Source organism: Asparagus officinalis, chromosome 7, assembly GCF_001876935.1.
Source record: "Asparagus officinalis chromosome 7, Aspof.V1, whole genome shotgun sequence".
Taxonomy (NCBI): Eukaryota; Viridiplantae; Streptophyta; class Magnoliopsida; order Asparagales; family Asparagaceae; genus Asparagus; species Asparagus officinalis.
The window spans coordinates 36,075,265-36,100,962 of record NC_033800.1 but is presented as its reverse complement, the minus strand read 5'-3'; the positions used below and the strand labels follow the sequence as shown (position 1 = coordinate 36,100,962).

At 36.4% G+C, this 25,698-nt stretch overlaps 1 protein-coding gene, 1 long non-coding RNA gene and 1 pseudogene across 2 annotated transcripts; 2 read left to right on the top strand and 1 right to left on the bottom strand.

The window, feature by feature from the left end:
* On the top strand, window positions 545–3,873 carry LOC109846968 (annotated as a pseudogene).
* LOC109849626 lies at window positions 14,082–24,175 on the bottom strand. The gene is made up of 2 exons (XR_002249185.1): window positions 23,848–24,175; window positions 14,082–14,298 (listed from the first exon to the last, which is right to left on the bottom strand). It is a non-coding gene; the product is annotated as an uncharacterized LOC109849626 (long non-coding RNA).
* On the top strand, window positions 15,986–24,114 carry LOC109849625 (cytochrome P450 709B2-like). Its single transcript, XM_020419480.1, has 5 exons — window positions 15,986–16,744; window positions 17,203–17,426; window positions 22,185–22,447; window positions 22,534–22,894; window positions 22,970–24,114. Exons 1-5 carry the CDS (start codon window positions 16,471–16,473, stop codon window positions 23,399–23,401), a joined length of 1,554 nt encoding a protein of 517 aa, XP_020275069.1. The 5' UTR covers window positions 15,986–16,470; the 3' UTR covers window positions 23,402–24,114.

The window sequence follows — 25,698 nt, the reverse complement described above, 5'->3', positions numbered from 1 at the left end:
TCTATTTGGCGAAGAATCAGGTTTTTCATGCGAGAACGAAGCATATTGACGTTCGTTATCACTTCGTTCGGGATGTTCTTGAAGATGGCGATGTGGAGATTGTGAAAGTCCACACGAAGGATAATCCGGCAGATATGCTCACTAAGGTGGTTTCGAGTAACAAGTTTGATCATTGTCGAAACTTGTTGCATATTCGTGATTGTTGAGGCCGTTGGCGGCCATTTGGGTGAACTACGTTCGGCTTGATTCCTTGGGCAAGAGGATACGTAGGCAGTCTTTCAGATGCAGCCCGGTTTGGATTAGTTGATGGGGTGAGATTGTTTGGAGCCGGTTCTCGACTTGTTGTGGATTGAGTTCGTACTGGACACAACAAGTGGGACATTTGGTTGCTTTGGTGTCGGCTCAGTTTTAGGAAAACTTCACCGAGGTGGAGAATTGTGAACGAAGTGGGAGTGGGACGTGGGGCCACCCACGTGAAACAAAACCCACGTGAAGAGATTTCAATGAATCATGAAGCGGAGGTTTATTCAGCGGATAAAGAGAAATGTGGAGGTTTGTTTAGCGGGTAAAGAGGCCCACCCGATACATAGCTATTATAAATACCCAGGCTAGGTTTTTTTTTGTTCGGTGTGCAGAAGGAGGTTTGTGCAAGGACTGGTTTTTTCGGCTGCATTGGAGAACACAGGAAGCACAGGAGGTTTGTGAAAAATCTTTTGCGGCTGGCTTCGTGTGCACGGAATTTTGGCGGCCGACTTTGTGGTTCTTTTTGTGCAGTCCTTTTGTAATTTTGTAGAGAGATATTGTGAGGGATTTGAGAGTTTGTTTGAGGGTTTAAATTGAGAGTCCTTTTGTAATTTTGTAGAGAGATATTGTGAGGGATTTGAGAGTTTGTTTGAGGGTTTAAATTGAGAGTAATTGTAAACCTTAGTTGTATTCTCTCCCTCTATTAGTAGATCTCCCCCCTCCTTGCCCCGTGGACGTAGGCAATTTGCCGAACCACGTAAAATTGATTGTACTGCTTTTGTGTGATTTGTAATAGCTTTTAGGATCCCTCGACAGGTCAGTCCTAGAACTGATGAGAGGAAGAGCCGATATCTCACTTGGTTGAGATATACGCTTCAAATTCTTGTCTCCTTGGTGAGACGGGAATTCTTATTGCGATCTGACTCTCTTGTTGTGCTGCCGAAGTGCTGCCGAAATTTCCGCTGCGCGCAACAAAAATTGCGATACCAGGAGAAACCTTTTTGTACTGGTTTGGGGCCACAACCGAGGGTCTGCATCACTGATGTGGATCTGGTTAAACAAGTGCTCTCAAATAAGTTTGGTTTCTACACCAAGACTAGGCCACAGCCTGGGATATTGGCTCTATTGGGAAGGGGATTGGCTTTAGCCGAAGGTGCAGAGTGGGCTAAACACCGGAGGGTTGTCAGCCCTGCTTTCTCAATGGACAAGCTCAAAGTCAGATTTGTCATCCTTTTCTCAACTCTTTGTCAGTTGAACCACTAACCTTACCCTGTAATCTATATGAGATGATAGTTTCTGAAATGACTGACATCTGCGGACGGTTTAAAACTATGAATATCGAGTTAAGAAACCAAGCACCCTAAAAAAAAGGGTAATGTTATTTTCGCAGATAGCCTAATGTTAAATGTTAGTTCTGTCACAGTCCTTCCTTTGACAACTACGTAATGAGAGGAACTATAAAATTTTTCTGGTAAAGTAATTTTCCTCGTATGTTCTTGCTTTGCACTCAAATTCAGATATTGGGACCTTTCACCAGACTTTCCTGCTAGAATCGGCCAGTTATGAAGCATGAATAAGGGTGGCAATTGCATGCCATCTTTTTTGGGTCCAGTGATTATTGGGTTAACACGTTTACATCTGATCCTTTCCTATCCTAAGAATAAACCGATGAATTCTTGGACCCTATCTCCAGTGCTAATAGTTGGATCAACATCAATGTATGTCTCGTATAACGGATAAGAAATTTTTGCTTCGAAAACCCATGATAAGGAGTCTAATTCGCAATGCCTACAGACATCCATGCTCATTAACAATCAGAAGATGTTTATCTTTTGATAGGTCATTGCATTTGTTTGAACACGAATAATTCAGAATATTTCCTCATTTTTCTCCCGCAGCAACCGGGAATCAATCCTCCAAAATGGAGGGCTGCACAGCGCATCCCATGAAAGTCAAAGTCATCTGATAAGATTTTCATAGGATTCATACCCACTTCAGTTTGGTTCTCACATTTTATTTTATATACATTAATGACTTTTTTTAAACATATTTACTTCATTTACATTAATGAATTTTGTATTAGATGCATGAAAGAATACTAGTACTTGAGATCTTAACTAACCTCCGCCAACTGTGAATAAATAAAAAAGATAACTACAAACCTCTCTAGTGCATTTCATTTATTAAGTTGAGAAAGGCAAGCATGAGTTTTCAACTGTAAATAAATAAAAAGATGACTACTGACCTCTCCATTGCATTCCACGTATTAACTTGAGAAAAGCATGCGGAGTGACCAAATGACAAAGGGTAGAAGGCCTTATGTCACATACTTATCAATGAATTCACACTTATTTCTAGAACTCAGGCCCTGAACGACGCTTAGGCTACATTTGACTGTGGATTATAGGTGATGACAAAGAGAATGGCAGACTGCACTCTGTCAATGTTAAATAGTTGGCATTGTCAGATGACTCAGACTGATGGGAACAGTTCCATGGAGCATTATGCAACAGAGGTAAACATGCAGTTTCAGGAGCTCACTGCAGACGTTATCTCCCATACTGCTTCTGGAAGCAGTTAAATTGAGGGCAAGGAAGTCTTCCTGGCACAGAAAGAGCTCCAGATAATCAGTTTAGATACTGCCCTCGACATCGACATCCCTGGATTCACGTAATCCTCAATTTTCTTTCATAATATTTCACGCCTAGAGAGCTAGAGGTATAGTGCTATTTCCGATCACATGTATCTCAATAGCAGGTACATTCCAACAAAAAGAAATCTACGTAAGTGGAAGCTTGAAAGGAAAATGAGGGGTACACTATTTAATATCATCCAGAACAGGTTAAATTCCAAGGTTTCAGGCTATGGTGACGATCTGCTTGGGTTAATGATTGAGTCCGCTCATAAGCAAAAGGGTATGGGTTTGAACACAGACGAGATTATAGATGAATGCAAGACTTTCTTCTTTGCTGGGCATGCGACGACCTCGCACATGCTAGCCTGGACTATGTTCTTGTTGAGCATAAACCGAAAATGGCAGGACAAACTAAGAGAAGAGGTTGTGAGAGAATGCGGGACAGAAATACCTAATTCAGAAAACATAAGCAAGCTCAAACTGGTAAAACGCAAGCAATATTTCTGTGTAAACATAATCAAAAAAATTCTTCATTATTTGAATAACGCGATATCCTCCTCCAGGTCCCTATGGCTCTATCGGAAGCCTTGAGGCTCTACTGTCCTGTAATCATGACAATGAGGCAGGCTAGCAAGGATATGAACTTGGGAGGCATACCGATACCTAAAGGAATGATATTAACTATTCCTATACCGATCATTCACCGGAAGAAAGAGATATGGGGTGACAATGCAGAAGAATTCAATCCACAAAGGTTTGAGAATGGAATTGCAAAAGCTGCAAAGCATCCAAATGCGTTGCTAGCATTTTCAATAGGACCAAGAGCATGTGTTGGTCAGAACTTCGCCATGATGGAAGCCAAGATAGTAATTGCTATGATCCTACAGAGGTTCTCGTTCTCTCTCTCCCCAGACTACAAGCACAAACCTGATGATATGCTTACATTACAGCCTCAGTATGGCCTTCCTATTGTTTTCAAACCTTTCGCTGTTTAAGATTTAAGAAAGATCATACCACTTACACTGACAATAATAGGCATCACCTCTAGTGTGAAGAGGCATGTTTAGTAATTAGAATTTTTATCTCTAGTGTGAAGAAACATGTCAAGTTATAATTTTATGAAATGGGGGAGTATTTTTTTTTTTTCCATTAATCGTTCTAGAATCAAATTGTTGGGGTTGAAAAGTAACATGAGTTGGGCACGGTTTAGGCTAACTTGTTGGGACCCAATTGACTCAAAATGATTAACTATATTCCAGTATGAGTCCAAACATATTTAACCATATACTCATCTAACCATTTTTCCAATGAGATAGTAAATCACATCTCATGTACGTACTAAATCAAACACTCATACGTAAATTGAATAAATGCAGAACACACCTAGCAAGCCGGCATCGGAGCCAAAGGTTCCTTAACTCAAGGGTAGGGATCTCTTCCGAAAGAAAATTGAGAGAGCTTTGAGATCCGTCAATCTTCAATTTTCATGTATCTCCTCTAATTGTAATTCTCTATATTTGTCCTTTGTTTTCTAAATAATATAATAAAATGGATCTGTTGTTGTACGAGAACGTAGGAGTTGCTCTGAATCTCGTTAATTTGTGTGTTTGTGTTTATCTTTTAGCTGTGCCATGGTCCCGATATTTGGCTATTTTTATTTCTCGAAACACAAACCTTTAGAATTAATGTCAATAAATTATTAATATCATAACATAGATTGCAAATTAACTTTGTCCAAGGGGAAAAGGAGAATTAATCAAGGTGCAACAATTTAAGGTGCAACAGTTTAACAATTATAACTTTAAAAAGGATTGAAGTAAGTTAAAAACCGTAATTTGAAATGCAGAATATATCAACTTCATGTTACTTTGCATATATCACTTAAGTTGGCGCATCAATGCTTGGAAGAGAGGATTAGAGAGACAGAGTTGGGGGTGACACCATCGGGATCGAGCAGATCAGGAAGAGAGGGTTGTAGAATGTTGGTATTGAGGCTCAGATGATACAACTTTTTTTACTATTAGGTACTGTTGATTCCTTGAAATACATAACAAGGAGGAATTTTCACCATTCTTGATAGAAAAATGAAACTAAAAGGTTACGATCTAAACTTAGATTAGATAATGTTATACCCCTAAAAAAATACAAAATATTAATATCCACAGAGCAATCACCACGTGTCTTACATTATACATAATACACCTAATTCAAAACGAAGATAATCTCTGTCTTAGCTCGGCCCACTGTTCAACCGACATCTCGCGTAACTGAGACAAAAGGGGGTACTATTCGGCCAACCCTTCAATTGATTCCACAAGCCACCCGACTCGGCCCACTGTTCATCCAACATCTCGCGTAACCGAGTTAAAAGACGGTACTTGTCGTCCAACCCAGCCAATCGCCCCTGTGAATAACCCCCACTTGGCCCGTTGTATCAGCCGTCAACATGTATAGTCGACCATCAGCTGAACGACTAAAAGAGTTGGTAGTTTTCTAGAACCCCGCGTCGACAGCCACATGTCCTTACATTAACTGCTCCGACAAAGTCATCATTTCTCTAGCCCCCATAGCATCTATGACTCATCGGACCCAGTCAGCACCAAGCACCTGTTGTCATTCCCATAATAAATGACCAAGTGATTCACATCCTTCAGCAACCAACACGTAGCACATGTCTACCAACTCAGCTGTCTACCTGGACTCGGCCCAAGTTACCTTCTTGCCCTTCAGATCTACTATAAAAAGGAGAGGAATTGCATAAGATAACTCTCTCTGGTCTTTTGGACACAACTAAGAGCTAACTCTATATTTTTCCCACTTAAGATCACATACTGACTTGATCGTCGGAAGGATAACCAGATAGCCCAATTCCTCTTACGAGTTTTTTCTTGTGCAGGGAAGAACAGAAAACCTCAAAGCCATACATCAGAAGGGGTTAGAAGACCTTAATCACTTCACAAACTTGCAAATTATTCCCTGTTTGATAACTGACATCAACAGATAATGATTTTTCAAAATCTAAGACAATATTATAAATATTATTAGTTCTGTTCTATCAAATACAAACATATTGAATCTTTTGTTAGAATTTCAATTGAGATCCATGTCTCTTTAATATGAGAAAATAGATAAAATTCTAAAGAAATAGTATGCTTAGTAGGGATTAGTATCTCTTTGAGGTAAAACTTGAAAGACAATAAAAAATGTAAAAGGTAACAAGAACGGAACAAAAATAAGGAGGAGAAAACATAAAAAGTAATAAGAAATGAACAAATATACCAAGAATACAGAAAAAGTAACAACCCTCTCTCTCCTCTCTTTCCTCAGCCAGTGTCTCTCCACTGCCACCTCCCTTCGCCTCCACCTTCTTCGGCCCCACAGGTCACCACCATCCATTTCTTTGGGGCCTCGAGGGAGCCAAAAGTGAAGAGAGGTGGTAAGTTGTGATTAAGTGTGGCATGGGTTCATTGTTAGATCTAATATTTGAGATCTAAATCTTGAAGCCATGATTGATTCAAAGAGATTAACAAGAATCAAAAGGTGCGGAAGCATATACCTGAATCCATTGAGGAAAACCTGATTAGGGTTTTGATGATCTTCTAACCTTAGGGTTTCTCTCCTTAAGATCTCTTTAGATGGGGATAAGAGAATGAGAGTGGCTAACCCTAGATTAGGGACCATAACCCCATATATATAGGTGTTGTACATTTATAATTTGACCACTCATTAAATTACAATTACAACCTGGTATCTGTACATATAACCACATGATTTATTTAAATACCCATTAACTCAAATTGATTGATCACTTTAAGTAGGTTATCCTTAAAGATAGCAATACACATTGATTAATCATATGTGCTCAAATTGATTGATCACTTTAAGTAGGTTATCCTTAAAGATAGCAATACACATTGATTAATCATATGTGCCCACAATTAGATTTAATTAGATTTCATTGATTAATCATATGTGCCCACAATTAGATTTAATTAGATTTAAATCCAACAATCTCCCACTTGGGCATCATATGATTCTTTAAATTGCGTATAACCTTATGAGCTCATAATTGCTATCGTTGAAAAGGTATTTCCGAACAATCTCGTCCATTGACTATATCAATATAGGATCAAAGCGGCATTCGTCACATTTATCGTGACTCGACCCATCAATGGTCACGTATACCAATACAATCAAACGACATAGATCAATCATGGATGCGCAGCATGAAAATTACATGCAATGTGATCAGTACATGTCTATTTTCAATTGGTCCTACTTTAGTGAGGTCAAAACCAAACATAATGTAACAGAGTGTCTTAACTGGATACTTTATTCTGATCAGACAATACAACCAAACACAAAGCACCAAAAAAATTACAAACTTCCACTAAATCATGATATCCTCGAATATCACCAAACCCATATGAGTAGTGTGCTCATGAAAGACCTTGGGTGGCAATCCCTTAGTAAGAGGATCTGCTATCATGGAGTTTGTCCCAATGTGCTCTATGGATATCTGTCCACTCTGTACCCTTTCTTTCACAACCAGGAATTTAATGTCAATATGTTTTGACTTAGTTGACCTCCTGTTGTTATTGGAATACATTACTGTAGATTTATTATCACAATATAACATTATTGGTCTTTCCACATTTTCCAGAATGCGTAGTCCCGTGACAAAATTTCGCAGCCATATTCCCTGATTGGATGCCTCATAGCAAGCTACAAATTCTGCTGCCATAGTGGAGGAAGCTACAAGTGTTTGTTTGACATTTTTTCATGATATAGCTCCTCTTGCTAACATATAAATGTAGCATGATGTAGACTTTCTGCTATCTTGACATCCAGCAAAATCAGAATCAGAGTACCCAATGACCTCCAACTATTCTGATTTTCTGTATGTGAGCATATAATCTTTTGTTTTCTGAAGATACCTCATAACCCTTTTGACTGCTATCCAATGATCCATACCAGGGTTGCTTAAGTATCTGCCTAACATCCCAACAATGTACGCAATATCCGGACGCGTACATACCTGAGCATACATTAGACTTCCTACAGCCGAAGCATAAGGAATCTTCTGCGTTTCCTGAATTTCAAGGTTACCTTTAGGGCACTGATTAAGACTAAACTTGTCTCCTTTAGCAACATGGGTATCTCCAGGTCTGCAATCTTGCATGCCAAACCTTTTAAGTACTTTATCGATATAGCTCTTTTGTGATAATTCAAGTATACCTCGAGAGCATCTCGATGTATCTGGATTCCTAATATAAAAGAGGCGTCCCCAATATCTTTCATCTCAAAATTCTTTAATAGAAATCTCTTGGTTTCGTGCAACATGCCTATATCATTAGTGGCAAGCAATATGTCATCGACATACAGAACCAGAAAAATATACTTACTCCCACTGAACTTGTGATATACACAGTCATCAACAATGTTCATCTCAAAATCAAACGAGATAATTATTTGTTGAAACTTATGATATCATTGACGAGGAGCTTGCTTGAGTCCATAGATGAATTTTCTTAATTTGCAAACCATATTCTTTGGGTCTCCTGACACAAAATTTTCTGGTTGCACCATATAAATCATCTCATCAATGTCGCCATTGAGAAATGCAGTCTTAACATCCATCTGATGTAACTCAAGATCATAATGAGCAACAAGTACCATGATTGTTCTGAAAGAGTCTTTCGATGAAACCGGAGAGAAAGTCTCTGTATAATCAATGTCTTCCTTTTGAGTAAAGCCTTTAGCTACAAGACGTGCCTTATACCTCTCCACATTACCATTTGCATCCCGCTTGGTTTTAAATATCCATTTACAACCAATTGGTTTTGCACCTTCTGGCAATGAGACAAGTTCCCAAACCTTATTGTCTTGCATAGACTTGTACTCTTCATTCATGGCATCAATCCACTGTTGAGAGTTAGAACTTTTCATGGCCTGAAGGAAGTTGATTGGATCATCTTTCAACATTCCATTACTTTCCTCATGTTCTTGGAGAAATACAATATAATCATCCGAAATAGCATTTCTCCTTTCTCTCGTGGATCTCCTTAATGGCACTGGTTCTTGAGGTTGTTAAGTTTGTTCTTCTGGAACAGGGAGTTGATCAACATTGTCATTTTAAGGTTCCAGATTTACTTCTTGAGCAACAACAGGTATAGTAACTTGAATATTGTCAAAAGTAACTGTATGGATTGGATCTGAAGCCAATTCCTCCTCAAAAGCAATGTCTCTGACCTTATTTCTCCCCCCAAACTCAACATCCTCAAAGAATGTTGCTGTTCCCGTCTCAAAAATATTCCTGAGTGTGGGATCATAAAACTTATAGCCCTTAGAGCGTTCAGAGTACCCAATAAAGTAGCCGCCAACTGTTTTGAAGTCAAATTTCTTTTCATTTGGCCTATAAGGCCTTGTCTCAGGTGGACATTCCCAAATATGTAAGTGTTTTAAACTGGGCTTTCGACTAGTCCAAAGCTCATAAGGTGTTTTAACAACTGTTTTACTTGGTACTCTATTCAGAATGTAAGCTGCTGTCTTTAGTGCTTCTCCCTAGAGTGACTCTGGTAAAGAAGAATGAGCAATCAAACTTCTTACCATATCCTTAAGAGTCATGTTTCATCTTTCAGCTACACCATTCATGCTAGGTGAACCCGGCATTGTGTATTGTGGGACGATACCGTATTCATCTAGGTATCTAGCAAATGGTCCTGGACGTTGTTCACCTGAACCATCATATCTACCGTAGTACTCACCACCATGATCACATCTAACGGTTTTAATTCTTCTGTTGCGTTGATTCTCAACTTCAGCTTTATAGGCTTTGAACATGTCCAGAGACTCAGATTTTTTATGAATGAGATATAGGTACCCATAACGTGAGTAATCGTCTATGAATGATATAAAACATTATTGACCATTCCAAGATGTCGTAGGAAATGACCCACAAATATCCGTATGTATCAATTCTAAGACATCCGACGATCTGTTGGCACCTAATCTCTTAACTTTGGTCTATTTTCCCTTGATACATTCAACACATACGTCGAAGTCCGAAAAATCAAGGGAATCCAAAATGTCATTAGACACAAGACGCTCAACTCTACCTTTTGAGATATGACCCAAGCGCTTATGCCATAATGTCGCCGAATTTTTCTTATTTAATTTACGTTTTGTACCACGTGATTCCACATGCAATGATTCATTATAAGAAGTAATTGTATCGAGCAAATATAGATTGTCATAAGTACTCAAGTAACCAGTTCCCACAATATTTGAATTAAAAGATAAACTGAATTGATTGTTTCCAAATGAACAAGAATAACCTGATTTGTCCAATACAAAAACTGAAATCAAATCCCGTCTAAAAGACGGTACTACAAAAGTATCTTTTAAGTCCAAATAAGAACAAGTTCCTAATAGCAACCTAAAATGCCCAATTGCTTTCACATCTACCGATTGACCGTCGCCCACAAAGATGTGTCTTTCAACATCACTTGGCTTTCGGTAGCTCAGGCAACCCTACATAGAAACATTTATGTGAGTAGTAGCATCAGAGTCTAACCACTAAGTGATTCTAGGTACTGAAGCTAAATTAACCTCAGAACAGACCAAAGTAAGGAACGTACCCTTATTAGCACGCCAGGCGTGATATTTGGTACAATCCTTCTTTACGTGTCCAGGCTTGTTACAGAAAAAACAACCCTGATTATCCTTATGTTGTTTCTTCTGAACTGGACCCTTATCAGCTTCATTATCATTCTTTCTTTTCTTGCCCTTATCCTTAGAGGCATAAGCCAAATAAGCACTTTCAGTCTTATCTTGCTTCAACCTGTCTTCTTTTTGCACACAGTATGAAATGAGCTCATTTAGAGTTCATTTCTCCTTTTGGCAGTTATAACTGACCTTAAACTGATTGAATTGTGCAGGAAAAGACAACAGAACCAGATGCACCAATAACTCATCACAAAGATCGAGTTTAAGTGCCTTAAGCTTTGAAGCAATATGAGACATTTTCATAATGTACTCCCTGATATTTCCTTTGCTCTTATATTTCATTGAAATCAAACGAGCTAAAAGTGTCCTTGTTTCTACCTTATCGTTTTTCACAAAACACTTCTCAATTTCGGCAAGGAAATCTTTAGCCTTAGTAATCCCTTCAGATTCTATGCCCCTGAAGGCTTCCGGAACGCCGCGCTTAATGATCATAAGACTCATGCGATTTGAACGCTCCCACTTCTCATACTCCTTCTTTGCATCAGGAGTGTTATCCGCATTGAGAGGTTGAGGTTGTTCAGTTCTTAATGCAAGGTCTAGATCCATGCAGCCAAGAACAATTAATATGTTCTCTTTCCAAACCTTGAAATTTGTCCCATTGAGCATGGGAATTGAGTTGATGTTAGCAGAAATTATCGCAGCCTTAGTAATCCCTTCGGATTCTATGCCCCTGATGGCGAGGCTCGCCTAAGAACGAACGCGAGGTTCGTCTGAATCGAGCACGAGGCTCGCCTGAGAACGAACGCGATGTTCGTTTGAATCGAGCGCGAGGCTCACCTTAGAACGAGCGCGAAGTTCGTTTGATTTGATCGCGAGGCTCACCCTAGAACGAACGCGAAGTTCGTTTGAAGCTTTCAAGCCTTGCCAAAAATTGAGGTAACCACCTCCTTAATTTCCCCACGTTTTCACACGCACGAACCCCTTGAGGGTTTAATCTGAAACCGCCGCCGCCATTGCTCCCGCACCCAGAGGTCGAAACCCTAGGGTTTCCTAACGCCGCCGTCACCATCGGAGTCGAGAGCAAGGTCGCCAGCGACACTTCGCCGGCGAGGAGCATGGGATCGACGACCAAACAAAAATAGATCCAAAAATTCCTCGATTTTATTTCAAAATCAGATCCAGAATAAAAGATGACCTTTTTTTGATTCAAAATTGAAAGAAAAACCAAACAAAAAAGGAAATCTTTATTGTTCATCCAAAAAAATGTTACTGCTCATCCGAAAAATAATAAATGTTACTGTTCATCCGAAAAAATCAACAAACGTTATTGTTTATCCGTGAACAGATCTGAATAAAACACATTAAGATCAAAGAACCCTAAATTTAATCTTAATCTCTTAGAACAAATCAACGATGGCTCTGATACCACTTGTTAGATCTAATATTTGAGATCTAAACCTTAAAACCATGATTGATTCAAAGAGATTAACAAGAATCAAAAGGTGCGAAAGCATATACCTGAATCCATTGAGGAAAACCTGATTAGGGTTTTGATGATCTTCTAACCTTAGGGTTTCTCTCCTTGGGATCTCTTTAGATGAGGATAAGAGAATGAGAGTGGCTAACCCTAGATTAGGGATCATAACCCCATATATATAGGTGTTGTACATTTATAATTTGACCCCTTATCAAATTACAATTATAATCTGGTATCTGCACATATAACCACATGATTTATTTAAATATCCATTAACCCAAATTGATTGATCACTTTAAGTGGATTATCCTTAAAAACAGCAATACACATTGATTAATCATATGTGCCCACAATTAGATTTAATTAGATTTAAATCCAACACATATGAGAGATAAGAGAGAAGAGAGAATGAAGAGAAAGAAAACATAGTCAGTTTAGGAATTTTCAAAAAATGCACATGGGAACAAGAGTGGGAACACGATCATTTAGGTCCAGGGGATGGAAGCTTAACTTGTTTGCAAGATTTTAAACATTATATCGAGGAAATATCGGACAGCCAAAATCTATATCACAACGGATATTAGGGAAATATTAAGGATATATAGTAAATTTCAGAATACCATATCAAATCATGTGCAAAAATAATATAATGTTCTAAAATACAATCTATACATACTTAATAAAACCTAAGTATACAAAAATGTAAATAATATATATTTAGGATCACTAGCCAATTTTAGAATCTTAGGGAACAGATCCTTTAGAATTTTGCTAAAAAAGGCTAAATTTTTTGTTTTGAAACATTAAAGAAATTTTCAGAACTATTTTTTTATCTTTAACAAAGAAAGCTTGTTGTATTAACTGAAAAACTAGTCTATCATATTGTAGATATATCGGCCAACATATCGGTACATGTATAGGCCATGTTAGGGATAAATCAGTCAAAAATTGCCTAAAAATGTGAAAGGATATCGATAGCATATCATTTTGCAGCAATTCTTATAAAAGGATATATTGACCAATATATCAGCTATATCAAGGATATTTAAAATAATACATGTTTGTCAGATGTGTTAAAAATCAACACCGACCATGTATAAGTGTAACCATATAATAAGTGTTGGACCAGGTGATAAATACTTTGGGTGGTAGATAAACTAACCATTTGGTAGTGAGGAGACAGTAATAATATGACCTAAGAAAAATTCAATGAGTGCATAAGAGAAATGGATAGATATAACCTAGCCTAGTTAACACAATAATTGTCAGGATTCACCCTGACAATAATATGTGTAGTCAAGATATTTGATCTCGTTTCAACAAATTAGAATTTTGCATGGTTATCACAACTATAAAGAGATTTTCCATCAATTAAGAAAAGAAAAGTAGGACAACATTCTTCCATGTATGCCCACTAGATACAATTACCGGTACTCACTTTTTTCTAATTTAAGGGAGTAACACATTTTATTAGATTTGGACAAGGCATGTTCTAAGGGGAATGCTGTAGCATTTTTAAAATTTGTAGCACAGGTGGGAACTGTAGCAATCCAAAAAAAATAGTAAAAATACTGTAGCATTTAAAAATCGGAATTACTATAGCGGAAAAAAATGATATGTTCGCGACTAGTGGCAATCTAAACTAGAACAGGAAAATGATTTTTCAAAATATAAGACTTATAAATTTTTTTAGTTTTGTACTGTGAAATACAAACATATTTAATATTTGCTTTGAAATAACAGTTGAAACTACAGTATATGTGCTAATTAGGAGGAGCAATAAGTAATGTTATAATTAATGGAGAAAGAATGCCTATATATTGAACTGAAATAACTTGGCTAATTATTATTAACAAGGATATATATAATGCTTACTACAGTGGAGTTGGTAATCTTCAACAAAATCACATGGAAGAGTATAATTCATATTGCTGACCACAAAAAATTAGAATAAATGTTTTTTTTTTTGTTTCTGTATTTAACTAAAGAATCAAAAAATACTATTGAGATTGATATTATAGAAAGCGTTATTCGAGAATAAAACCTAAGCTGAATCTTGTAAGGATATAATTCTACGATTCAAGCCCAACAATAAGAGAGTAAAATAAATGATATTGTATCGCCTACTTCAACACCCACGATTGATATCACATGACACATCAGTCTAAATCTTATCTCCATGTCAATGAGGTTTTCATCGAGTGTACGCTTGCTTCTGCCAAAAAAGCCAACAAGTAAAATTTTAAAAATCCCAAAAAAAATGCTTTCTCAAAATGTACCACAAAAATCAAACTACATTTTTATATTTTTGTAATGCTATGTTTTGTTGTAAGTTGCTACAATTAGTAGTAAGATGTTGTAATTTGTTATTACATGTTTATTCTGTTGTAATTTGCTATATACTGCTGTAAGTTGCCATACGTTGCTCAGGTTGCAGATATCTGAAAATTGCTTTCTTTAGAAGTATGTTTTCAGAATTTTTAATTGTTTTGTTACTACGATATATCGAATAGCTGAAATACATGGTGCAGGTTTACAAATAATTTAATAGGATATTTTGAGTTTAAGAGTAGTTGAGAAACTGCTCGATTTTTTGAAACTAGATGCGTTTAAAATAAATGTAGGTAAACTTTGGGCTTACAGGCAAAAGACCATTGACATTTGAACTTCTAATTAAAGCACTTAGCTAGAGTCTAGAGGAACATGGATTATATCGGAGCAACCCTCTATGCCAGCTAGCGGGTGGTTCTATAGTAATCATGGGAGAAATCTTGAAATTAATACTCACTATCTCCATGAATTGGTATAGAACATCTCACTCACGTGCGGAGCGGACAGGGGTATGAAATTCAGACTCCCACTAGAGGTAGAAAACACAACCGTTTTAAGATGATCTGCCATCCATTTAGGCGAGGGGGCCCGAGCGTCCAACTTAAAGAAGTTTAACGTTTGACATCAGGTGTCCCATAAAAATTATCCAAAGAAAAATGCCTTAAAGATCCAAAATATGGGACCCATTGGAGGGGACAGGTATGGTGTCCCCCTCTTATTGCATAATGAGCTGACATGGTCAGCTCATTATGCAATAAGAGGGGGCCACCTCACATGTTCCCTCCAATGGTCCTATATTTTGGGTCCCTGTAGCAGTGTTCGTGGGTCAATCTTCCAAGACCACCAAGAAGAAACCCCCTGTCAGTAGTTAAGTTTTGTCACAATGTGATGATCCTGTCCAAATACTAATATAAGAAATTTAACATAAGTTTAAATTTAACAGTAAGTATTACCTTTTGTGGTAAAATTAACATTTGAATTTTGTTACTGATTAATTGCAGGCACAGGTTAACTTTTGTGCCCTCAGGAGTCACCCTTTGCAGCTTATGTACTTGGTCTAGTTAACACAACAATTAATAACAGTAGTAAGCTGACAATTGTGTGCAATCGAGATTCTTGCTCTATTTTCAATGATTTATAACCACTTAACAATTAGCATAAGAAAGCAATGTTTCCATCAATTAAGGAGGAAAAAAAAGGTAGAAAAACTCATAATACGTCGGATCTTGACAACAAGCTCAGGACCAGGAATTTTGTGAGGGAATAAGACATAATACATCGGTTTAGCACAAGAAGCTCTAAGAAAAGATTGACAATCAGAGAATTTTATAATACATCTGAGAAAAGCAGCCAAAAACAGCAATGGAAGCGAAGGCAAGTTATTCGACAATCAAAACATTTCAGACACCTATTTATGAACAACACCAACTTTCTTTTTTTGTTTGTCCAGGTAAAACTTGGAAATCTTTGCTCGTACCTGTTTCTGTCATCATCCTCTTAAGCAACTAGTGCTCGAATGATATTGCTACACTCCAAATTTTCCTAGTAACTTGCCATTGTTACTCCTAAATCTCATCTCAAACAATCAGGCAAAAGCATTGTTAGAAGCATCCTAACTGTTAATAATTTGTCAGATCAAAGCAACCAAAAGCACGAAAACAATCCAACGAAAGCAACTAATTGGACAATCAAAGCAAATGGAGTTCAATTAACATTTCAAACACTTATTTTAAGAACGATACCAACTTCTTGCTTATTATAACCTTCAAAACTTGCCAATCTTAGCTTGGAGCTGTTTCTGTCATCATCTTATAAGCAATTACTGCTTGGATGAACATTGCTACAATCCAAAATCTCCTAATGCAATGCATTGCTACGATCCAAACTCTCATCTCAAACGAATCGATGACTACATGCACGTACATCTCTTCACAAGACCTCAGGCTCTCAGCCTCCTTGCGTTCATCACCAAAGCTGCAGTTGACCAGCAACTTACGCTATAAATAGCATTCTATTCGAACCTTTAACACAAATACAAACCTAAAGGCCTTCCAAGATGAGCTATCTTGGTCTGATCTTGGGAGCTTTTGGAGTTATACTGGTCTCAAGCCTTTGGAGGGTCTTGACATTTCTAACATGGAGGCCACTTCTTATAACGATGAGGTTCAAGAGGCAAGGAGTCAGTGGACCTAAGTACAAGTTCTGGTCAGGTAGTCTTGAAGAGATTAGGAACTTGAAAAAAGTAGCGAATGAGATAGAGATGGGAATCCACTCTCATGATTTCACTCCCAGAGTTCTTCCCCATTATTACAAGTGGATACATCAATATGGTATGACTCTTCCATATATGTACCGGAAACCATATACGTTTTTTGGCATACTTCAGGAAATGGTAAATTTCACAACCCCCCAACCCAAAAGAAGCTTGTCTTTTTTTGTGATAAACCCTCTTAACTATTTTGATTTCACAAAACTCTCGTTCATCCTTTCAGTCTTTTTTCCATTAAATTTTATAGGACTGAGGGGTATTTTCATCTTTTTCTGTCACACACTTGGTAAATGACAGGTTCAACTTGACAATGTTACTTTGGTGGGTAAAGTGAATAACCTCCAACGTGTTTAGTGGAATAGAAGGTCAGGGGGTTTCAGAATTAAAATAGTTAAGGGGTTATATCAAAGAAGGGCCAAACGTAAGGGGAGTTTTCGAAATTTACCCTTCAGGAAACTTGAAATTCAGGAAGCATGCAAAATTACTTCTCTCTGTTCTTCATCATCTATTTTACCACAGGAGAAACCTTTCTGTATTGGTTTGGAACACAAGCAAGGGTCTGCATCACTGATGCAGAGATGGTTAAACAAGTGCTCTCAAACAAGTTTGGTTTCTACACCAAGAGTAGGCAACACCCCGGTATATTGGCTCTCTTGGGCAGGGGATTGGTTTTAACTGAAGGCGCAGAGTGGGCTAGACATCGGAGGGTTGTCAGCCCTGCTTTCACCATGGACAAGCTCAAGGTCAGCTTCATCTCATCCTATTCTCAACCATTTGTCAATATCACCACTAAATTAATACTGTAATATAGAAGATAACATGTTCTGAAATGGCTTAACTTTATGAACCCTTAAAAACTACGGGTGTTGAGTACTAAAGAAACCAAGCGCTCCAAAACACTGATACAAATGCATTGAATTTTGTAAGTAACCTCATGTTAAATGACAGATTAGTCAGAGTTCTCCCTTTATCAGCTACGCACTTAGACAAATTATCCTTCCTTTCTTATCCTTGGTCTCTGAGATTCAAACCTTTGCTGCACCTTTAACATTGTGGGGTTGGCAATTGCATCCGCTTTATAGGAAAAATAGTGTGGTTTAAAATTATACCACAGTTGACATAGATACATTGAAAAAACAAAAAACTCAATTAATAGCCTAAGAAACCATTAAAATTTGAATATCTTTCAATAGTATTAGCTAAAGGCTTTGTGTTGGTAGTTCATTGTTTCAAAATATTTTTTTGAGTTCTAACAAGATGGAGTTTATTGTGAATATGTTGGGACTTTTAAAAAAAAATGTGGTTAAATAGTAACCACCGGATTACTAAAAGTTTTCAGGAAAAATTATTTTTAACAAAAATTATAGTGGAACCTTATGATATGAATCGTGATTTTCAAAATATTTATTGTAAAATAATCATTATATATCATAATATGAAATATATATTTAAAACACATAGATAACATTTTGTCAAAATAAGATTCTAGTATGTGATTTTTTTCCTGATCATATTCATGACATTGAGAATATGATAATAAGCCTTAAATATTTTGAATATTGGCACACAAGCAAATGAAAATAACTTGTCAAAGATTTGTGTAGTGAGTCACGGAAACTATTTATTCAACCAATTTGTAATAAAAAATTTTCAGGCATAACCCTTTTAATGCATGTGTTGAAATTGATGCTTAATACGTATGGATTTATCTCTCTTGTTTGGATTCGTGATTAGATAAATTGTTTGTTTACATAGCGGCAATTAAAATTTTGATTAAACTAGTTTGACAAAAATAAAATTATCATGAAATTCTTAAATATGGTACACCAATTATTACCCTAAAGTATCAAGGCATGTTGATATGAGCGAGAGACCATATGGCATATGCATGATAAAAAAACCAAGTCATGATTTAAAAATTTACAAGAGGAAATTTTAGTTTCTAAAATGTACAATGAACCTTATTTTGACAAAATTTTATCTATGTGTTTTACAACAACAACAAGGCACCTCCTCTGTTAAGTTAATCATTATCATACCCTTCTTAATTGCTTCCAATCAAGTTCTCTCCGGTCTACCTCTATATCTCTTATCCCCATTAATTATAATATTATCAATTTTCCTAACCGGTGCACTAAGTGGTCTTTGTTGTACACTATGTTAGATGGGTACTTCTAATCTAAAGTAGTACACGTACCCGACACGTACCTATACCTGTACCCCTACCCAATCTCCTTGGACATTCCTCGCATATATGCATACATTTATTTGCGCATGTACTCAATTATACAATATATGTTTTGATTTAAAATAATTGTCATACATTTTCTGGACATATATCCTACACTTCACATCCACTTTTTAAAACTCGTTGAATATAGGTCAGGTTCTGAATTATATTTTTGAATGGGACTCATTTGGATGTCTAGTTCAAGAACTAGTGATTTTCCAATTTATAATCCACAAAATAAAAGAAACATAAAAATGTTATAGGAATTTTAATTCTCATCCTTGTTCTAATATAAACTATTAATTTCAATATATACAATGTGTGTATATAAATATTTATATAGCTATGTCCCCGTACTCTACCTTTTATAAATTTCTCGTAACCTATACATGTATGCGTACCCATGCATCATAGGTTGTACATGACCATACTATCTTAGTCGATCCTCTCTTATTTTATCATCAACAGGAGAAACCTCTAATTTACCACGGATGCATTCATTTAATATCCTATCTTTTAGTGTATATCCACAATACCATAATGACATCCTCATTTCTCCTCCACTCATTTTGTGCACGTGTTTTTTAATTTGCCCAACATTCTAATCCCTAAAGAATTGTTGCCGTGTTGGTATTATAATCATTCTATAGAAAATTTCCTTTAGTCTTGTAGTTATTCTATGATCACACACGTATATATAAGGAATATGAGTAATTTTTTGGTCCTTGGTAGCGAGGTGGCTCATTCTCATCTGCTCATTTTCTGGGAAGGGAACATCTTCAAGTAGGGGACCATCCAAATAATTGGATTAGAATGAGCCATCTCACTACCCAGGACAAAATTGTTCTTAGTACCAAGAATACTCATCTCTCTCTCTACACACACATATATATCGAAGTATAATATAATGATTATTTTAAAAAAGATGTTGGGAAAGATTCATAAGGTTCTACTATAAATTTCTGTTAAAATATTTTTTCCTACAAACTTTTAGTAGTCCCATGGTAACTATTTAACCATATATTCCTTTAAAAGTGTTAACATATTCTCAATAAACCTCATCATATTACAACCAAGAAAAATTTTATGAAACAATTAACTTCCAACCACAACTTTTAGCAAATACTTTCAAAAATATTTTCAAATTCCAGTGTTTCTCTTAGCTTATCTCTTGAATTTTTCTTTTTAATGTATCAATTTTAACTGTGATATAATTTGAAATTCACCATCATTTTCTTATTTAAAATCTGGAATATAAAGAATGAGTGGGGGTGGCAATTGCATCTGCTCCTTTTAATTCAAGTGGTTATCAGATCAACTCACTTACTGTTGATATTAACTTACCTTATTAGTAAACGGGTGAATTTTTTCAGCCCCTATCTGATACGCTAATAGTTGGATCAATATCAATACACGTACGTTGTATAAGAGCTAAGGAATTTTTTGCTTCAAAAACATATGATTAACATTGAAGTTCACGATCCACCAGGCATCTATAATCACTAACCATATCATAACTTATCGTTGTATTCATTTTAACAAAAATCCTAACAATATCACTTCCCATTCGGGAAGTGTTCCGATAGGATTCACAATCTATTAATTTTGCTTGTTGCACATTTATATAATATCCTAGTTTTTCTAGTAATATTAATTTAAACGCCCTAGTAATTTTTATATTAGAAGAAAGAACAATAGTACCTGAGTTTTGAACCTCTATCAAATGTGAATAAATGCAAAGAATTGATCACTAACATATTTATTGCATGTGGTGTATTAACTTGAGGAATACATAGTTACCTTCAAGAAACAAAGGCTAGAAAGATCATAACCGTACCCAAACCCTTTACAACTTGGTAAGAGAAGTTTTAACCTGCTTATAAGTTATAAATGTATAACCTCCCAAATTCGCTAACTCAAGGTAAAATTTTTGTGCTCGGTCAAGATTTCCATCGTTAAGAATAAGGGTACACGAATCATTTAAATATTTTATCAACGCTAGTCAATTTGACATCAATCCTCTTGCTGTTGCTAAATTCCTTATAGAGAAATCATAAAGAAGGAAGGCTTATACAGTGTTATCACATTCATGATGCACTTTGTTTCCTGATGGGTACGAGATATGCTACTTTTATGGTATGTGATATAAACATGATAGGCTTAATTAGATAGATATCAGGGACCATGATACAGTTGGGAATGTTTCTTAAGTTTGTTTCAATTATTACACATGTAGTTATGTGTGAATGTGTACGGGAAGATGCATGCATATATATAACAGATGACATGAAATTAAGCAATCTGACAATAGAAACAACATTGTTTCAGTGTCCGTAAAGCAAGTTTTCAAAAGATAAATGTGACTATATTAATTTGGAAAAGTTTAATTTTCAGTTCTTAATGAACTAAATAATCAGTTTACTTTTAATCTTTAAGCCATTAATTCAATAAGTAAAGGCAATACTAAGAGAAATATAATAAAACAGCTTATTAAACCGCTTCCTTAGTGATTGGGACATTTTTGGTGATCAGGATATAGAAGACACCACGAGTTTGATTTCAAGGTCTGGATTGAAATTTATAGGCTAGTGGCATGGCTATCACCACAATTGTATGTTGTAGACCCTACCTTATAGTTCAAGCAGTTTAAGTTCAAAACCAAGAACATGAATCCTCAAAAATTACCTAGACATGAAAGAGGCTAGTGAAAAGGAAAACCAATATATTTTTATAGAGAATTGCAAACAAAGATTGAAAACAAGACATCCAACTCTAAGCTTTGAGTTGCATATAAACCTTTATCATGTGTTCGCAGCAATTATTTAATCAAAAAAATTAAAACAAAGAGAGTAAAAAGGGCCAAGGTACTTCTGATAACCAGGAAAGTATATCCTTAGGAACACTTTCTTTACACCTAGCGTAACAAAGTTGACTACAATTAACGGTTTAAGAGTCTTGGAAGTCAAACAACCTTATCTGAGTCCCTCCTCCTTCAATATATATGACATTTAAGGGCTTAAAGAATCCATTGAAGGCTTTCTTGAGACAATCACTATAAAATATTTGCCGTAGCCAAACTCACATGCTCAGCCTACCCCGTAATCTTCTTCATTCTTGATGGTAATTACTGTAAATCACAGTTCAACCTTGTGAAAGAATCCATTTGAGTTTTATATCACTCGCTTATAATGCAATAACTTATAGTTTACCTTATTTCAAGTACTAAGAAACCCTGAAGGAAGCTTAGCTACACTTGGACTGTGGTTTATAGATGATGACAAAAAGGATGGCAGACTGCACTCTGTCAATGCTAGATACTTGGCGAAGTCACATAACTCCCACTGAAGGGAACAGTTCAATGGAGCATAATTTCATCGAGGTCAACAGGCAGTTTCAGGAGCTAACAGCAGATGTGATCTCCCATACTGCCTTTGGGAGCAGTTACATTGAGGGAAAGGAAGTTTTTTATGCACAGAAGGAGCTCCAGATGCTTACTTTAGCTACTATCCTTGATGTACACATACCTGGATTCAGGTAATCTTCACGTTGATTTTGTAATAACAAGACTAAAGGGATAAAGGTTCAATCCTATTTCCAATTACATGCTCTCTTTTTAACAGTTATCTTCCTACAAAGAGGAATAGACAGAAGTGGAAGCTTGAACATAAAATGAGGGATACCCTACATAACATCATCCAGGAGAGGTTAAATTCCAAGGATTCAGGCTACGGCGAAGATTTACTTGGACTGATGATTGAGTCTGCTCAAAAGCAAAATGGTTTGGGTTTGAACACAGATGAGATCATCGATGAATGCAAGACTTTCTTCTTCGCTGGGCATGAGACAACCTCCCACTTGCTAGCTTGGACTATGTTCTTGTTGAGCACAAATAAAAAATGGCAGGTCAAGTTAAGAAGAGAGGTTGTCAGAGAATGCGGAACAGAAATGCCCAATTCAGACACCATAAGCAAGCTCAAACTGGTAAACACAAACAACATTTTTATGTAAACAATCATCAAACGATTTTTTCAATGACTCAATAATGTCCTTCTCCAGGTGCCTATGGTTCTGATGGAAACCTTAAGGCTCTACTGCCCTGTTATCGAGATGATGAGGCAGGCTAACAAAGATATGAACTTGGGAGGCATAGCGATACCTAAAGGCACAACATTAACAATTCCTATAGCGATAATTCATCGGAAAAAGGAGTTGTGGGGTGATGATGCAGATGAATTCAATCCGCTAAGATTCGAGAATGGAATTACAAAAGCTGCCAAGCATCCAAACGCACTTCTAGCATTCTCAGTAGGACCAAGAGCATGCATCGGGCAGAACTTTGCCATGATGGAAGCCAAGATAGTCGTCGCAATGATCCTACAGAGATTCTCATTCTCTCTCTCCCCTGATTACAAGCACAAGCCTGATGACATGCTTACATTACAACCTCAGCATGGTCTTCCAATTGTTCTCAAGCCATTGGATGTTTAGTTCAAAAAAGATCACCATACTTATATTTCCTATAACAGTTATGATCTCTAATGGGAAGAGACATGTGAAATAAAATTAGAATTATGACGACATGGTTCACAAAATCAGTTCCTTATTCCTTGTAGGATGGCAGTAAATTATTACTATCAAATCAAGGTTCAACAATTAAACAGATTATAACTTCAAAGAACTGAAATCAGCTCAAAACTCTAATCCTAATTTGATATGTTGAAAGATGTCAGGTTCAATTTTTTTTATATTATTTATCATTATTCGTTTCAAAATCTGATCTTTACTTGAATGTCACGAAACTATTAATACCACAATAACTCACTCAGGCCAAAGGGGGAAGAGAGGAATCAAGGTGCAACATTTTAAAGATTATAACTTCAAAATGAGAACCCTAACCCTAATTTGAAATGCGGAAGTTGGCGAGTTCATGTTACCTTACATTGATCACGTAAGTAGAGCATCGATCGTCGGAAGAAAGGACTAGAGCGGCTGGAGCTGGAGGTGGCGCCGTCGCAACTGGTGGTGCTGACGTCGGAATCGAGCAAGACGAAGACGGGAGAGCAGTTCAATTGTCGGACACAGAAATTAGTCCGAATCGGCACTGAGTTGTTTTGGTATTTAAGAGCTTCTCCAACCGAACGCTATCCCTCAAAATGACGCAAAAAATGTTCCTGTTCCTCCTCCAACCGAACGCTTTCCCCAGCGCCATTTTGGGGGAGAGCTACAGTACTGCGCCAGATTTGGCGCAGCACTGTAGCTTTGGCGCAGTGAATTTTTTTTTTTTTTTTAGCCATGGAGTTTATTATAATTTGTTATATGTATTATATAATTATAATTAATTATATGTATTATATAATTATATAATTATATAATTTGTTAAATATTTTTAATTTCAAAAAATGTTAAAAGATAAGAATAATAAAAGGAATATTCTTTTTGGTGTAACATTTGGTGTAATGGGTTGGAGATGGAATAGTAATTTGGTGTAAAAACTACACCAACTTGGTGTAAAAACTATACCATTTTGAGTTTTATGGTTGGAGATGCTCTAAGGTCCTCTTTGATTTCACGAACAACGTGACGATGAGAAATTGTGTAGCATCCTTGTTGTCAAGAAAAGGGACAACTAAAAGGATTGTTTTCCATACAGTCCTCCACTTTGTTTCATATTTTAAAGTAGTCCCCAAACTCTTGATACTTTCAAATTAGTAGATTACTACCCTAAATCTTTACGTGTTTGCAACATTCTTCATATTTGCAATTAGTCCCCATAGTTTTTTAAATATTTTGAAATTAGTTCTTCTAGTTAGCATTTGGTTGAATATTTTGAGAGTCTAATTTTAAAATAGGGTTTTTACATCAAAACCACATTTACTTTTACCCAAATTGATGTCTACTAGCTTTAAAGTTTTATTATGTAAACCACGTTTACTTGGTAATATGTTTGCTATGTAACACCAAATCCAGTTTTCAGCCCAAAAAATATGTGGAATGATCATTTCACCCTCACAATTTTCTTGTTTTTTCATATCATTCCTCAAATACCCTAACCCTAAGGGCCTGTTTGGTACATTTCTGGAAAAAAAAGGGAAAACAGAAATAAAGAAATGAAATGATTTCAAGACATTTCCAGTGTGTTTCCCAGTTTTTATTTATTGAAATGAAATGATTTCAAGACATTTCCAGTGTGTTTCCCAGTTTTTATTTATTTTGTTTGTTTCACAGTGAAATCAACCCCTTGAAATGTATTTCTTTTATTTTGTTTGTTTCACAGTGAAATCAACCCCTTGAAATGTATTTCTTTGTTTCCACATGTTTGTTTCATACTTTAGAAACAATAAATCACATCCCTATTTAAATTTCCATTTCCAATGTTTGGTATGCACAAATACCCCAACAAAACAAGAGTTGAATGTCAAAACCATGGTGAGCTTACCGCCCCCAAACTAGTTCACAGCAATAATCCCAACGGAACAAAGCACAACGGTCATTTTTTAAAAACCGCACACAAGTAAAGAGCTGGCAACGGTCAAGTAAAAACCATCTATATATTGTGTCCACTTGGGTGAGTAATTTACAGTTGCAACAAAGCTAGAAAGCTCCAACAATTCATAGAGCCTCTTCATTTTGGTGCCTTCTTCAAAATTAAATTACCCAAGGGTCTTCTTCTTTGACAGTGCTTAGCCATGGCTGCTGCCCAAAGAGGTATGCACAAATCTCCTGAGATAAAATGCTTATGCAATATACCAACACGATTGAAGCAGTGCAAAGTGGGTTCGAACAAG

Coding starts and splice junctions, on each gene's coding strand:
- LOC109849625 (XM_020419480.1), top strand. CDS start 16,471: ATGAGCTATCTTGGTCTGATCTTGGGAGCTTTTGGAGTTATACTGGTC. Junction 16,745..17,202: donor CAAGTGGATACATCAATATG/GTATGACTCTTC, acceptor ATTTTACCACAG/GAGAAACCTTTCTGTATTGG. Junction 22,448..22,533: donor GTACACATACCTGGATTCAG/GTAATCTTCACG, acceptor TCTTTTTAACAG/TTATCTTCCTACAAAGAGGA.